Source organism: Petaurus breviceps, unplaced genomic scaffold (assembly GCF_028583685.1).
Source record: "Petaurus breviceps papuanus isolate PSGF00001 unplaced genomic scaffold, PetGlider_PUasm1.0 207, whole genome shotgun sequence".
Lineage (NCBI taxonomy): Eukaryota > Metazoa > Chordata > Mammalia > Diprotodontia > Petauridae > Petaurus > Petaurus breviceps.
The window spans coordinates 29427645-29441881 of record NW_027185850.1 but is presented as its reverse complement, the minus strand read 5'-3'; the positions used below and the strand labels follow the sequence as shown (position 1 = coordinate 29441881).

The window sequence follows — 14237 nt, the reverse complement described above, 5'->3', positions numbered from 1 at the left end:
CCCTTCGTTCCCTTAATGTAGAAACTTTTGGATCCCGTGTTATCCTGATTGTTTTCCCACAATATTTGAATTGTTTCTTCTTGGCTGCTTGTAATATTTTCTCCTTGATCTGGGAACTCTGGAACTTGTCTATAATATTCCTAGGAGTTTTCTTTTTGGGATCTTTTTCAAGAGATGATTGGTGAATTCTTTCAACCTCTATTTTGCCCTCTGATTCTAAAACATCAGGGCGGTTTTCCTTGAGAATTTCTTGAAGGGTGATTTCTAGGGTTGTTTTTTTTTTTTTTTTTTTATCATGGCTTTCAGGTAGTCCAATAATTTTTAAATCATCTCTCCTGGATCTATTTTCCAGGTCAGTGGTTTTTCTAATGAGATATTTCACGTTGCCTTTTATTTTGTCATTTGTTTGGATCTGTTTAATAGTGTCTCGATTTCTCATAAAGTCACTAGCTTCCATTTGTTCCAATCTAATTCTCAAGGAATGCTTCTTTTCAGTGAGCTTTTGCGATTCTTTTTCCATCTGGCAAATTTGGCTTTTTAAGGCATTCTTCTCCTCATTGGCTTTTTGTGCCTCTTTTGCCATTTGAGTTAGTTTGTTTTTAAGGTGTTATTTTTTTCAGTCAGGTTGTTGACTCTCTTTTCATGATTTTCTTTCATCATTCTCATTTCTCTTACCAATTTTTCCTCCACTTCTCTTATTTGGTTTTCAGAATCCTTCTTAAGCTCCTCTATGGCCTGTAACCAGTTCATATTTTTCTTGGAAACTTTTGGTGCAGGAGTTCTGACTTTGTTGTCTTCCTTCTGTTCCATGCTTTGGTCCTTTTTGTCCCCAGAAAAGGAATCCAAAGTTGGCTTCCTGTTCTTGCTTTGCTTTCTTTGCTTGCTCATGTCGCCATTCAATTACTTGACTTTTGAGCTCTTTGCCACAGTAGAACTCTGCTTCCAGAGAGGAGAGCTTTGTCCCAGATTGCTGGGGTTTTCGCAGCTGTTGGAGCTATTAGTTGGGTGCCTCTCTGAAGCCTCCACACACTCTGGTTCACTGGTCACACACCCCAGGACCTCCACCCTACACAGCGATCCAGCAGGTTAAAGCAAGAGTGATTACCCCTCAGAGTGGTTGCTTGGTCCCCCTATGATCTGCAGTCTGGGAGCTCTGAAGCATCCACTTGCCGGCAGCTGCATGGGCACAGTGCCTCAACCACTTCTCCCTCTGAGGCAGGGGCAAGACCGCACTCTCTGTCTCCCCAAGTTCCAAGATAATTCTACATTACCTTTAGTTTTCCTTTGGCATTTGTGGGTTGATAATTCTGGAAACCACCACAGCTGCTGGTGATCTACTCTCCCAAAGTCCCTTCAGCTGTGGGTAGTTGGGCCGCCCTGAGGCTAAAACTGTGGGCTCACTTGGGGCTGGGCTGTGTTCCCAGACCGCTGTGATGAACCCTTCCTGTCCCCCTTCCGGGCTGCCTTCAATGGGAGATTTGTTTCTCTCTGTCATTTTATGGGTTCTGTAACTCTAAAGTTTGTTTAGAGTCATATTTTATAGATATTTGAGGTAGTTATGGGGGGAGTGCACGGAGTTTTCCTGCTTCTATGCTGCCATCTTGGCTCTGCCCCCCACTTCCGCCCTATTGTGGGGGGAAAAACACTTTTTTCTTTTTGGAGGGGAGAAGGCAGAACAATTGGGGTTAAATGACTTGCTCAAGGTCATACGGCTAATTAGTGTTAAGTATCTGAGGTCACATTTGAACTCAGGTCCTCCTGACTCCCGGGCTGATGCTCTATTCACTGCGCCACCTAGCCACCCCCCACAAAAAGCACTCTTATAATAAATATACATAGTCCAGCATAAATTCCCATGCTGACCATGTATTCTGCACATTTGTCCCTCATCTTTCTATCTTGAGGTGGGTGGGTGGCTGGCTTCCTCATGGGTCTTATGGAATCGGGGTTGGTCATTGGACTGATTGGAGGGGTTTTGTTTGTTTGTTTTTTTGCTTTTTTGGAGGGGGGAGGGCAGGGAAATTGGGATTAAGTGACTTGCCTAAGGTCACAGGGCTAGTAAGTGTTAAGTGTCTGAGGCTGGATTTGAACTCAGGTCCTCCTGACTCCAGGGCTGGGGCTCTATTCAATGCAGCACTGAGCTGCCCCCCTGATTGGATTTGTTAAGTCTTTCCAAGGTTGTTTTTACAGTGTTGGTTTTGTAGAAATTCTCCTTATACTCCCTTTCTCTATGTTCATCTATCCCAAGTTTCTATGAAGCCTTCTCTTCCATCATTATCCATATCCATAATTTGTTTAACCCTTCCACAGTTGATAGGCCCTCCCTAATTGCCAATTGGGGCTCCCACAGACAGAACTTTCATAACTATGTTTGTGTATCTATGACTTTCACTCTTTCTTTGCTCTCTTTGCAGAGTAGGCTTGAGAGGGCGGTGCTGGCTCAGTGACTTGTGCTCTGGTTGGTAACTGGTGCCCTCTGCTGGCAGGGAATTGGCATGTGGCCATATGGTTTCTGGGCTCTCTTGGGGTATCCATGGTGGCGATTGCAGGCATCAGTTTAACTTCCCTAGGGCAAGGCGATCTTCAGAGCTGACATGTGTTTCCTTTCCCCATTTTTGAACTTCAGAAGCTCTCTTGGTTTGACCCAGTTGGATGGCATATATTTGAATGTCACTTTGTCCTATTGGTGTCTGTGTTTGAATGCAGCAGTGTGGGGAAGAAAATACCAGGCCTGGGACCAGAGTGCTTGGGGGCATCAGTGTCTGACCAGCCCTCCTCACATTGTTCTTTTCATTGCAGTTGTAGGACAAGCAACCGGAAGAGCCTGATAGTTCCATCCAGCACGTCCCCCACCCTGCCCCGGCCCCACTCACCACTGCATGGCCACCCAGGTAAGCCACTTTGCAGGAGAAGGGGACCAGGGGGGTCCTCAAAGGCTAGGAAAAAGGCCCTGGTTAACAGAGGCTGAGCAGAGGCTCCCAAGCCTAAAGTTACTGAGGGGTAACCTTGTAGCTGGGCTCCCCCAGACAGAGGGCACTATGAACATGCATAGGAAAGAAAAAGAGGAAATGTCCTCCTCATCCTAGCTCCAAATTGGGGTCCCCTCTGTAACAAGCAGAGACTCACCGCTGCAGTGCCCATGATGGTCTGCCCTGGCAGCCCCTACCTCTGTGCCAAGAGGACAGAAGGTTTTTTAAAGAAAATATTCTGTGTTTGGCTACCATGCTGCCCTAGGCCGCCCAAGTTCACACGTCTATCAGTTTCCTCTTAGTATGAGTCCATTTCATTCACCTGGGAAAGTTTGTAAAGCTGCTCCCCTGCTGATGATTCTAGTCAGGGGCTCTGAGTAGAGTCTCAGGCTACTGAAACTCTTGCCTTCATGTGGGGCTGGCAGCTTGGGAGGGAGGCCTTAAAGAATAGAGAGGCTCCTAAGTGGAGAATCTCCCAAATTGGGGTGACCAGGAGGTCTGGAGATCCTGGAGCTCATGCCTGAGAGCTGCGACTGGAAGGGAACTGAGGACATGTGAGCAGGAGGAGGGAACCTCAGGAGAGGTGTGACCTTTGTCCTCAGATACTCAAAGGGCTTCAGACCCAGTTGAGATTGGGTGCCCTGTGTGCCCCCCCAAGGCTGTTCTGCTCAGAGAGAGAGTTTGCAACTGAAATTTCAAACATTTAGTAAGTATCTGCTGTGTGTAAGATCCTGTGCTGAGCACCAGAGAAAGAATGGAAGCTTACCGTTCATTGGGAGTTGCCATGTAATGCAGAAATAAGTCTGATACTTGGTAGAATGTGAAAGGACCATAGGAGAGGCATGCTGAATTTAGTTCTGGGGTGCTCAGATGTGCCAGATGCAGTGCTGATACTTGGCTGCGTGGGAGAGTCTGTGAATTGGGGCTCTGAGCTATTAGAGGAAGCCCTTGAGAGTTGTTTTGCATTGTTTTTAATATATTTATTTCATAGTTGAAATTGAAATTTGTTTTAGCATTCATTTTAAAAATTTTGAATTCCAAATTCTCTCCTTTCTCACCCCTTGAGAAGGCAAGCATTTGATATGGGTTATACATATGAAGTCATGCAAAACAGATTTCCATATTAGCCATCTTGTAAAAGAAAACACACCCACAAAAAAGCCCTAAGAAAAATAGAGAGTGAAAAGGCATGGAGAGGATGTGGGCAAATTGGAACACTAATGCATTACTGGTGGAGTTGTGAACTGATCCAGCCTTTCTGGAGAGCAATCTGGAATTATGCCCAAAGGGCTATAAATAATTTCATGTTCTTTGACCCAGCAATACCACTCCTAGGGTTATATCCCAAAGAGATCATAGAAGTGGGAGGAAGACTCATATGTACAAAAATGTTTATAGCAGCTCTTTTTGTGGTGGCAAAGAATTGGAAATTAAGGGGGTGCCCATCAATTGGGGAATGGCTGAACAAGTTGTCGTATATGCATGTTATGGAATACTATTGTGCTATAAGAAACGAGGAGCAGATGGACTTCATATTTACCTGGAGAGGCTTATACGAACTAATGCTGAGTGAGAAGAGTAGAACCAGGAGAATTTGTACACAATTACAGACACAACGTATGTGTGATGACTAACTTTGATAGACTGGACTCTTCTCAGCAATGCAGTAATATGAGTCAACCCCAAGAGACTCATGATGGAGAGAAATATATGCATCCAGAGAAAGAACTAGAAAGAACTGAGTTTATATCCAGATGGAAGCAAAATACCTGATCTTTTTCCTTTTCTTGTTTGGTTTCATGTCCTCCTTACCAGTTTTCATTCCATCTGATACAATCCGTCTTTATAACTTGACTAATGTATAATGTGAAAGTATTTATAGATCCTATACTTGACTATATGCTGCCATGGTGGGGGGGAGGGGAGGGAAGGGGACAAAATGTGAAACTCAAGGAATTGTGGGATTGAATCCTGTAAACTAAAAGTAAACAAACAAATTTAAAAAAAAACAAAGCAAAATACCATTAAAAAAAAAAAAGAAGAAAAAAGCATGCTTCAGTCTGCCCTCAGAGTTCATCAGTTCTCTTTCTGAAGCTGGATAGCAATTTTCATCACGGATCCTTTAGAGTTGTCTTCTGCCTTTGTCTCGATCATTATAGCTAAGTTATTCACAGTTGATTATTATAATGTTGATGTTACTGTGTACAGTGTTCTCCTGGTTCTGCTTACTTCCTTTTGCATCAGTTCACATGAGACTAACCAAGTTTTTCTGAAACCATCCTGCTTATTATTTTTTATAGCATAGTAGTATCTCATCATAATCATATACCACAACTTGTTCATCCAATCCCCAACTGATGGGTATGCCTTCAGTTTCCAATTCTTTGCCACCACAAAAAGAGCTGCTATAAATATTTTCTACAAACAGGTGCTTTTCCCTTTTTTTTTTTTAATCTCTTTGGGATATAGACCTAGTAGTAGTATTGATGGGTCAAAGGGTATGCCCAGTTTTATAGCCCTTTGGCTATAGTTCAAAATTGTTCTCCAAAATTGTTGGACTAGCTCACGACTCTGCCAGCAGTGCATGAGTGTCCCAGTTTTTCCACATCCCCTCCAGCATTTGTCATTTTCTTTTCTGTCATGCTAATCAGTCTGACAGGTAAAGTAGTGGCACCTCAAAATTGTTTTATTTTGCATTTTTCTGATCAGTAGTGATTTAGCACATTTCTTCATACGACTACAGATAGTTTCGATTGCTTCTGAAACCTTCCTGTTGATATCCTTTAACTACTTGTCAACTAGGAAATAGCTCCTAATTTTATAAATTTGGGTCAGTTCCCTATATATTTGAGAGATGAAGCCTTTATTAGAGAAACTTGCTCTAAATGTTTACCCCAGTTTAATCTCTCCTTTGATTTTCAGAATTTCCATTTTGCTGTTTAATTGTTCTTTCTCTAGGTTTTTTTTTTCGTTGCCTGCTCAATTCATTAATCTGCTTTTTTCTCTATTATTGATATACACATTTAGAGATAAAAGTTTTCCTTTAAGTGCTGCTTTGGCTGTATCCATAAATTGATGTCTCATTGTTGTCAGATTTTCTATTCCACTCTGGTCTTTTCCTCAGGGATTCTTGAAAGCCATCTATTTCATTAAATACCCTTTTTCCCCCTTGAAGGATTTTCGTCAGTTTTACTGGGGTAGGTTATTCCTGATTGTAATCCTAGCTCTTTTGCTTTCTGGAATATCCTGTTCCAAATCTTCTGCTTCTTTAATGTGGCAGCTGCTAAATCTTGTGTTATCCTGATGGTGGCTCCGTGATATTTGAATTTCTGACTTCTTGAAGTATTTTCTCTCTAACATGGGAGCTCTGGAGTTTAGCTATAATATTCCTGGGACTTTTCATCTTGGGATCTCTTTCAGGAGGTGATCAGCAGATTCTGTTTCTATTTTGCCCTCTGGTTCCAGGATATCAGGACAGTTTTCCTTGATAATTTCTTGAAATATGATGTCTAGGCTCTTTTTTTTAATCATGGCTTTCTAGTAGTCCAATAACTCTTAAGTTACATCTCCTCAGTCTGTTTTCCAGGTCAATTGTTTTTTTTCCAGTGAGATTTTTTCATTGTTTTGCTTTGTTTTGTTGTTTCTTGATGTCTATAGAATGACTAGCTTCCACTTTCCCTATTCCGTTATTTAAGGACTTAATTTTCTTCATTGAGCTTTTGTACCTCTTTTTCCATTTGCCCAATACTGCTTTTTAGGGAGTTATTTTCATCAATGAATTTTTGGACTTCTTTTTACATGTGACCAATTCTATTTTTAAAGTTGTTATTCAGTATTTTTTGTACCTCTTTTACCAAGCTATTAGTTGTATTTTTTTTTGAGGCAGTCATGTTAAGCGACTTGTCCAGGGTCACACAGCTAGTGTCTAAGGCCAGATTTGAACTCAGATCCTCATGGCTCCAGGGCTGATACTCTATCCACCTAGCTGCCCCTGTTAATTGTCTTTTTATAATTCTCTTCCCTTGCTCTCTTTTCTTTACCCAGTTTTTCCTCTACCACTCTTACTTGATTCTGGAAATCATTGTTTAACTCTTCAAGGAATTCTTGTTGGACTTATATTCAATTCATATTGCTTTCTTTGAGGCTTTGCTTGCAGCTGTTTTGACATGGTTGTCTTCTAAGTTTGTGTCTTGATCGTCCCTGTTACCTTTCTAGCTTTTCATGGGAAGGCTCTCTTTTTCTTGTTTGCTCATTTTTCTAGCCTATTTCTTGACTTGGAACCCGTTCTTGGTGGTGGGGGGAAGGGAACTATCCCATGCTTCAGGCCTTTTTTGCTCTGCTGTTTGCAAAGCTAGTTCTGGAGATTTGGAAGTTTTCAGTGCTTCTCAGGTGCTGTCACAGCTCACTGGGACTGTAGTCTGGTCTTTCTGTAGGAAAGGCCCATGTTCTCTTGTGACTGGAATTGTTCCTCTCTGCCCATGAACTGTAACCTGGAGCTGAGTTGTCTCTAGTCTCTAGTCCTTTTAAAGTTGTTTGGAGGGAGGGCTGGGCTGAATGCTCCCTCTACTTTGTCATCTTGGCTCTGCCCTGAGGATTTGTCCCTTGAAAGTTTTTGAAGAGGGGAGTGACATAGATGATTGGGTCAGCTTGTGAACACTTCGGTTATGAGGGGAGACTGGTGTCAGAGATGGTAGTCAGGTCTCTGGGAGAGTGGATGTGGCCCTGGATTATTAGGGGGGCAGCCCTGTGAATAGGGAGCAAGGGGGGGATAGAAGAGAGATTGGTGGAACCTTAGGATCTTACCATGTAAGAGATTTGGGGTGAGCTGATGGGTGGGTCCCAGGTTTAGACCTGGGGGGTGGAGCTGTACAGGGAAGATGAGCTGAAGATGTGGCTGGGCTGTGGGGGTGGGGAGGGAAGGTGTATTTCCTCCCTTTGTCCTGAGGGCCACTTCTCTGGGAGGGCATGGGGAGAGTCTCAGTACCCTACGACATTTGGATCCCCCTCCCGCCCCAACTTTGCTTGGCCTTTTCTCTCTGATTTGGAGGGAACAGTCTGATTTTCTGGGCTGGAGTTGGACCTTGTTCCCTGAAAGCTTTTGGGTGTGGCCTAGCTGAGCAGACTAGGGGCCTAGCGATATCTGGCACTGTGTCCAGAGGTGACCATGGACTCCAGGGATAGCTATTCATTCCAGAAGTGGGGCCAGCATGTCCCAGGTACCTACATGGCTTTTCCTGGGTATGTCTGGCTGAGGCTTTTCCCACCCCTGCACTCCCCACCACATCCATGCTGAGGACACTAAGGGGAGATTTGCATCAGTGCTTAAGCCTTGGGGAGGGGAGTGCTTCAAGTAATCCCCTGGGGAGGGGTTGCAACCTCTGGCCATGGGTGAGCCATCTAAGGAACTGCTCTGAGCTGGGTCTGTATCCAGAGCACCTGGGCCAGCCCAGAATGCTGAAAGGACTGGGCTGTTGCCTGAAGGAGGTGGGGGCTGTAGGGCTTGATCCCAGGGCCTTTGCTTTTAGAGTCAGGGCTCCTTTCCACTACTTGGGGGTCAGGCTTGTCCGGCAGACTAGACAGGTTAAGGCCCAGTGCAGGAAATCTTTTGCTTCCAGAAAGAGCTGGCCAGAAGGTGGCAGCTATGGAGGGGCTTGTGAGGGCCTCCCCCTCTTCCCACTCCCCCCCCTCAGGGTCCTGAGGTCATGGCAACCTAGGAGGCAGTCCTAGGAAATTTGTATGTAGTTAGCTCAGTGCTGGGTGTGATAGAGACTGAGAGGTCCTCCCTCCCCTCAGGGAGCTTCTGTTCTGGGTCAGAGAGGCACTAAAGGGATTCCTGGGGTTGGGGCCTAGGAGGTGGCTTGTGTAGCAGAGCAGAGGGGAAGAAAGGGAGAGCCTTGCAGGCAAAGGTGGGGAAAGTGGAAATGGGGTGGTAGTACTCAGCAGAGCAGACTGGCTTGAAGTAGGCAAGAAAGGGGGTCCCTGCAGGGGCCCCACCCCGCCTTCCCTGTCATTGTCTTCAGCTTATCCTGTCTGTATCTCCTTTGGCCATACTTGTCTGATTGGGAGCTGTAAAGTGAAAGGATCCGACAGATCAGATGACAGATCAGGGCTTCCTTCCGCTGACCCTTAGCTTCCCCAGTGCAAGCCCCAGGGCTTGGGCTCCCACTAGCCTTTCTTGGCATCCCTGTGTGCCCTGTTGTCTAGATGCCAAGGGGCATGGTTCATGGCTGTCCCTGAACTTTGCCCTTCTGGAGGGTAGGCAGGGACTTATACAAGTTCCCACCCTGCTTATGAGATGATAATTGTGCTCCGCTGCCAAGGCCCACCCTCTGTCACCCTCCCAGGAAGTTTGGCAGGCTGTGTGGTGAGCGGGAGGGTCAAGGTTCGAGATGGTGTCCCCAGAGAGCACCTGGTGAAGGAACGGAGTGTGGAGCTTGGCGAGGAGAATGACTAGGACAGGTGACAGAGGAGCTGTTCAGACGCTGGAAAGCTGTCATGCCAAACAGAGATCTGCTTTGTTGGCCCCAGAGGGACTTGCTGGTGGGAGAAGCGAATTTGCGCTCAGTCCCAAGGGGGACATCCTCACCTTGCGCCCTGTTCCAGAGTGGAATATTCTAGAGGCTTACTGGCCACTTGTGAAGACTTGCCCAGGGGGTTTTGTGCCCAGGTGCAGCCAGCTGAGCTGATGCTGACTAGGCTGGAAGTCTGATTGGGAGAGAGATGAAGCACTCTGTGTAGCTGGGAGAGCCTTTGGGTTTATTTTATCTGTGTGGTGGCTTCCCTAAGCCAAGCCCACACTTGACAGGCAGCAGGCCCTGACTTAGGGACTCACTCTGGGCCAGCCCCTTCCTGTTACCTTCACAGGGCTTCAGATCCCTTTTTAGGGGCTGGGCCTGACCACAAAGTCAGGACAGCCCCTGGCTGGGGGTTGTTCACTCCCTCTCAGCCACACTCCCTCAGGAGGGCCTCCTGGGCTCTCCACACTTGCCTCTGCCGCCTGTATCTTCTTGTTTGGCCTGCTGTCTTGGCCTCTCATTCCCACCAGACCCCAGTAACCTTCCCAGGCTTAGCTCTGATAACATCCTTCGTCTGCGTTTGGGCCTCAGGGGTTGCCCGAGGCTTAGGGCCCATAATATGAAGTCTCATCATGGCATTCAAGACCCTCCTCAGCCTGGCTCCAGCTTCTCTATCCAGACTGGACTTGGGCTGTTTCCCTTCACGTTTTCCATATTCAGGCCAAACTGGGTTCTTTTCTTTACCTTGTCTGTAGCCCTAGGCACCTAGATGGTCCAGTGGGGGACTTGAGTTCAAATCCAGCCTCCAATACTGTCTGTGTGACTCTGGGCAAGTCACTTCACAAACATCTGCCTGTTTCCTTATGTGTAAAGTGGGGAGGACAGCTCCTCCCTCCCAGGGTTATGAGGATCAAGTGAGATCCTGTTTGCAAAGCATATACAAGGTGCTTAATAAATGTGTGTTCCCTTTACCTTCCTGAGCCTGGAGTGAGTTCTGCTGCAGCTCGGCTTGCTGAATCCCCTCCTGTCCTTCAGGTTCAGGAGACAGCCCCCCCCTGCCCCAAGTCTAACCATGCACCCTAGAGTCTGGTGATGCCCCTTCCTTCTTCCTCCCTTGTGGGAACCAGAGCTTTCTTTGGCTGCCTTTGTGCCTGTGGGTGGGCAAAGCTGGGGGGCAGGCCCATTCCAGAGCAGGCTGAGCCAGCTGTCCCAGAGGCTTTTATGCAGGTGGGGTGAGCCCTAAGGACTGTGCGGGCTTGTCCTGGAGAGTGGCAGGTGGTGTTCTTGCTACTGCCTGGGGAGGGCCAGGCCTGCTGGGATATGGCCTCTGCTGCTGTAGTCACCTTCAGCCCCAGAGCTGAGCACCCTTTTCTCTCCTCCCTACAGGTGGCAGTCCTCTGGACAGTCCCCGGAATTTCTCTCCCAATGCTCCAGCCCCACACTTTTCCTTCGTTCCTGCCCGCAGGTAAGCTGGCACAGGTTGGCGGGCAGATGTTCTTGGGCCAGGCTCTGTTTGTTCCCTGCCCTGAGAGGGCTCCACTTGGGGGACACCTTCCTCCTCTCCCTCAGACCAGGGCAAACCTGGGTGGCCCTATTTGAACCCAGGGATCTGCATGTCCTGAGCTCCATGGGGCCCTTCCTTTCAGGCTCATTGCAACAGCTCTGCTTGCTGGCCCCCTCCCTAGGCTGCCCCAGAGTAGGACCTTGCATGTCCATTGGTCCCATGTTGCCTTGGGACCTGTTCTGTCCTCTTAACCAGGCTCTGCGCCTCACTGCATTCCATCAGACCCTTTCTCCTGACTACTTAAATCCTTGAGTGGATGGGACCAAGGCTGTCAGCTGCTCTGGCCTTTCGCTCTCTAGCCTTTGCAGTGGAGAATTGCCTCCAGGTCCTCCTAGGGCATTGGGCCCTGTCCTAAGATGGGCAGGCCCTGGGAACCAGGCCTTTTGTTCTCTTGGCCAGATGTGGTACCTCAAATCCAGGGCAGGAGGTGACTCTTTGGGGTGGGGATGTGGCCTCCCCTGGCTGTGTGCAGACCTCTGGTTTGTCTTGGTTCTCATTCCTCTGTCCAATCTCTCCCCTGCAGCCATGGACACAGAGCAGACAGGTAACCTGGGGGCATCTGGGGACAAGTGAATTGGCCTGGTCAGTTGAGTTTCTGCAGCAGGGAGTAGGTTGGGGGAGGTGAGACATAGCCATCTGACAGTTGGGTCCTCGGTTCTCACCTCCCAAGGAGGCTCTCTGCCAGGAGCTGGTACCCTGGGGTTCAAATCTCTACTGTGCTATTTGTGACAGAGGCACCTCTAGTGAAGCTCTTGTCCTCTTTGGACTTTTCTTCCCTCACCTGTAAAATGGGGGCATTGGACCCATTAAGATCCTGGTCAGCTCTAGGGAGAAGTTCAGGGGTTGTTGGAAAGGCCAGCAGTCAAAGGCACTACACCCTGCTAGGCCCCAGGATTGGGATGTCTCTTCTGCCCCCTGGCCATGCCCAGAGCCAGTCTCCACCTTGGGGACCCATCTGCCATGACCCTCTATGCCCACCTTCTTAGGTCAGTTTCCTAAAGGTGGACTGGCCCAAAGTGGGCTTGGAGATCTTCTCCCTGTCCTTTGTAGGGATCCTGTGGAGCATGTTGGTTCTTGTCTGTCCTTGGGCTGTTGTGGCAGGGCAGGGCAGCAGCTTGGATGGCAGGTGGGGGCTGGGGGCAGACTCATCTTCATCTGCCCGATGCCCAGGCCTTGCCATCTGCCCTGGCCTGAGGACCACTCAGCCCATCCTCAGACCTTGGGCTTGGTCCTTCCTATGTAAACACTAAGGATGCTGCTTTCAGGAGGCCCTTCCCAGTGTGATTAGCAGCCACATTATTTCTCGCTTCTTTGAGCAGCAGTGGCCGTTGTGTCCTGGTACTTAGGACGGGCAGTGCTGAACCATACCCGTAGGGCCAGAGCTACACAAGGCATCTGGAAGGAGGGAGCAGGGCCAGCAAGTGATAGGAATGCAGCCTGATCTTCCTCTGCCTAGGACTCATTCTGCTCCATTCAGGCCCCCAGGTGGCCCACACATGGGACTTTGGGCATGAAGGGACACCATGGGGAGCCTCAAGGGTCGGTCCTTTCTGTGTTTGCTGAAATGAGGACTGTCCCCCTCCTTTTGAGGTGTGGGGAAGAGAAGGGGGTACATAAATGTCCTGAAGCACAGGCTCTACCCCGCTGAGTCATGCTCAGGGGACCTTCGGTCCTCTCTGGGCCTCAGCATCCTCTTCTCAAGCTCTGACTCCCGTGGTCTTCCTGGTTGCCCTTGCTCTGGTCCTGTTCTTCCTGTTGGCTTCTCACTGTTAGGTGCAGACTCCCCACCCTGGATTGGGAAGGGCAGATGACACTTGTCGCCACAGAGGGGTAGCAGACAGGGGTGCCATGCAGGGATCAGGGCCTTCCCAGGAGCCGCCTGTGTTGAGCATGACACAGCGGGAGGTGCTGGTGCAGTTGGGGCTGATTCAGCTGTTTAGATGCTAGTGTTTGAGTGTTTGGGGCCAAGTCTGCCCAGACCCTGGTCCCCAGACTGAGCTGTGGGATGCCTCTTGGGCAGAAGCTCACAGAGCAGGGGTGTGCCGGGGGGACCCTGGGAGCCTGCTAAGTGGTGTCTCACAGAAGTGTCTGTCTCTGTCGCAGGACGGATGGACGACGCTGGTCCTTGGCCTCTCTTCCTTCCTCTGGTTATGGAACCAACACTCCTAGCTCTACTGTCTCTGTAAGTCCCTGGGCCCAGCTTGCCCATGCTGCCTTTTCAGCTGTGACTCCCCTCCCTCTCTCTCCTCTCCTTGTTCTTGTCAGCAGATGCCAGGGCCACTCGGGATGAGACAAGGTTGGGCTTCTGTGAATGTGAAGTGGGTCCCTCCCTCAAGGCCATGCAAGGACTTTGGGCCAAGAGGCAGCTTCCCGGGGGGTGGGAGGAGTGGGGAGGGAGCCAAGGCAGGGTGGCAGGCCTCAGGACGGCCTGAGCCTGGGCAGGGAGGAGCATGGGGGAATCCTGGAAAGTGTGTGGGAGCCATGTTGGGAACTGAGGGTGTCATGTTGGACTCTCAGAGTGAGAGGCAGCTACTGGGGCTTTTTGGGAAGGCAGCAATGGACCTGGAGTCAGGGAGACCTGAGTTCAAATCCAGCCCTAGACACACATGGCTGTGTGACCCTGGGCAAGTCACTTCATTGTGACCTCAGTTTTCTCATCTGTAAAATGGGGATATTGATGGCACCTACTTCCCAGGATTGTGAAGAATCTAATGAGATAATATTTATAAAGTACAGTGCTTGGCACATGGTGGGTGCCGTATAAATGTTAGCTTTAATCATGGCTGTTTCTGAGCAGGAGAGTGTCAGGCTTGGTCTTTAGGAAAGTGACTTTCAGAACTGTGTGTGGGATGGGTTGGAGAAAGACAGGAGTTGAGCCAGCAAGAGCCATCTGCAGGCCGGTGTCCTTGTCCAGGAGAGTGGTGCTGAGGGCGGAGTGAGGGGACCCCAAAGCCTGGGGCCTGGGAGGATGGTCTAGGTAGGTCTGGAAAAGGGCAAGGCTTGGAAGGAAAGAGGAGCTGAATTTTGGATGTATTGAACTTAAGATACATGAGGGACATCCAGGGTGACATGAGTGAGAGATAGCTGGGGATGTGAGCTGAGTTAACAGAGGGCCAAGGGCTGGAGAAATAGCATCTAGACAGAGTTGGTAAGTGAATCTTTGGGAGCCAGTAACTGAGAGTGCGTGAA

The 14237-nt window shown here is 48.6% G+C and overlaps 2 protein-coding genes across 2 annotated transcripts in view; both read left to right on the top strand.

Moving 5' to 3' along the window:
* Positions 1-14237, top strand: part of LOC138165029 (nuclear autoantigenic sperm protein-like) — a 570370-nt gene that overhangs the window by 422576 nt on the left and 133557 nt on the right. The gene's annotated exons all lie outside the window — the stretch shown is intronic.
* The window catches only part of LOC138165022 (microtubule-associated serine/threonine-protein kinase 2-like), a 201101-nt gene that overhangs the window by 150737 nt on the left and 36127 nt on the right, over positions 1-14237 (top strand). The window contains exons 5-8 of the mRNA XM_069093081.1: positions 2800-2891; positions 10871-10949; positions 11572-11592; positions 13152-13230. Of these exons, the coding sequence (XP_068949182.1) occupies positions 2800-2891; positions 10871-10949; positions 11572-11592; positions 13152-13230 (271 nt within the window). The remainder of the gene's footprint in view (positions 1-2799; positions 2892-10870; positions 10950-11571; positions 11593-13151; positions 13231-14237) is intronic.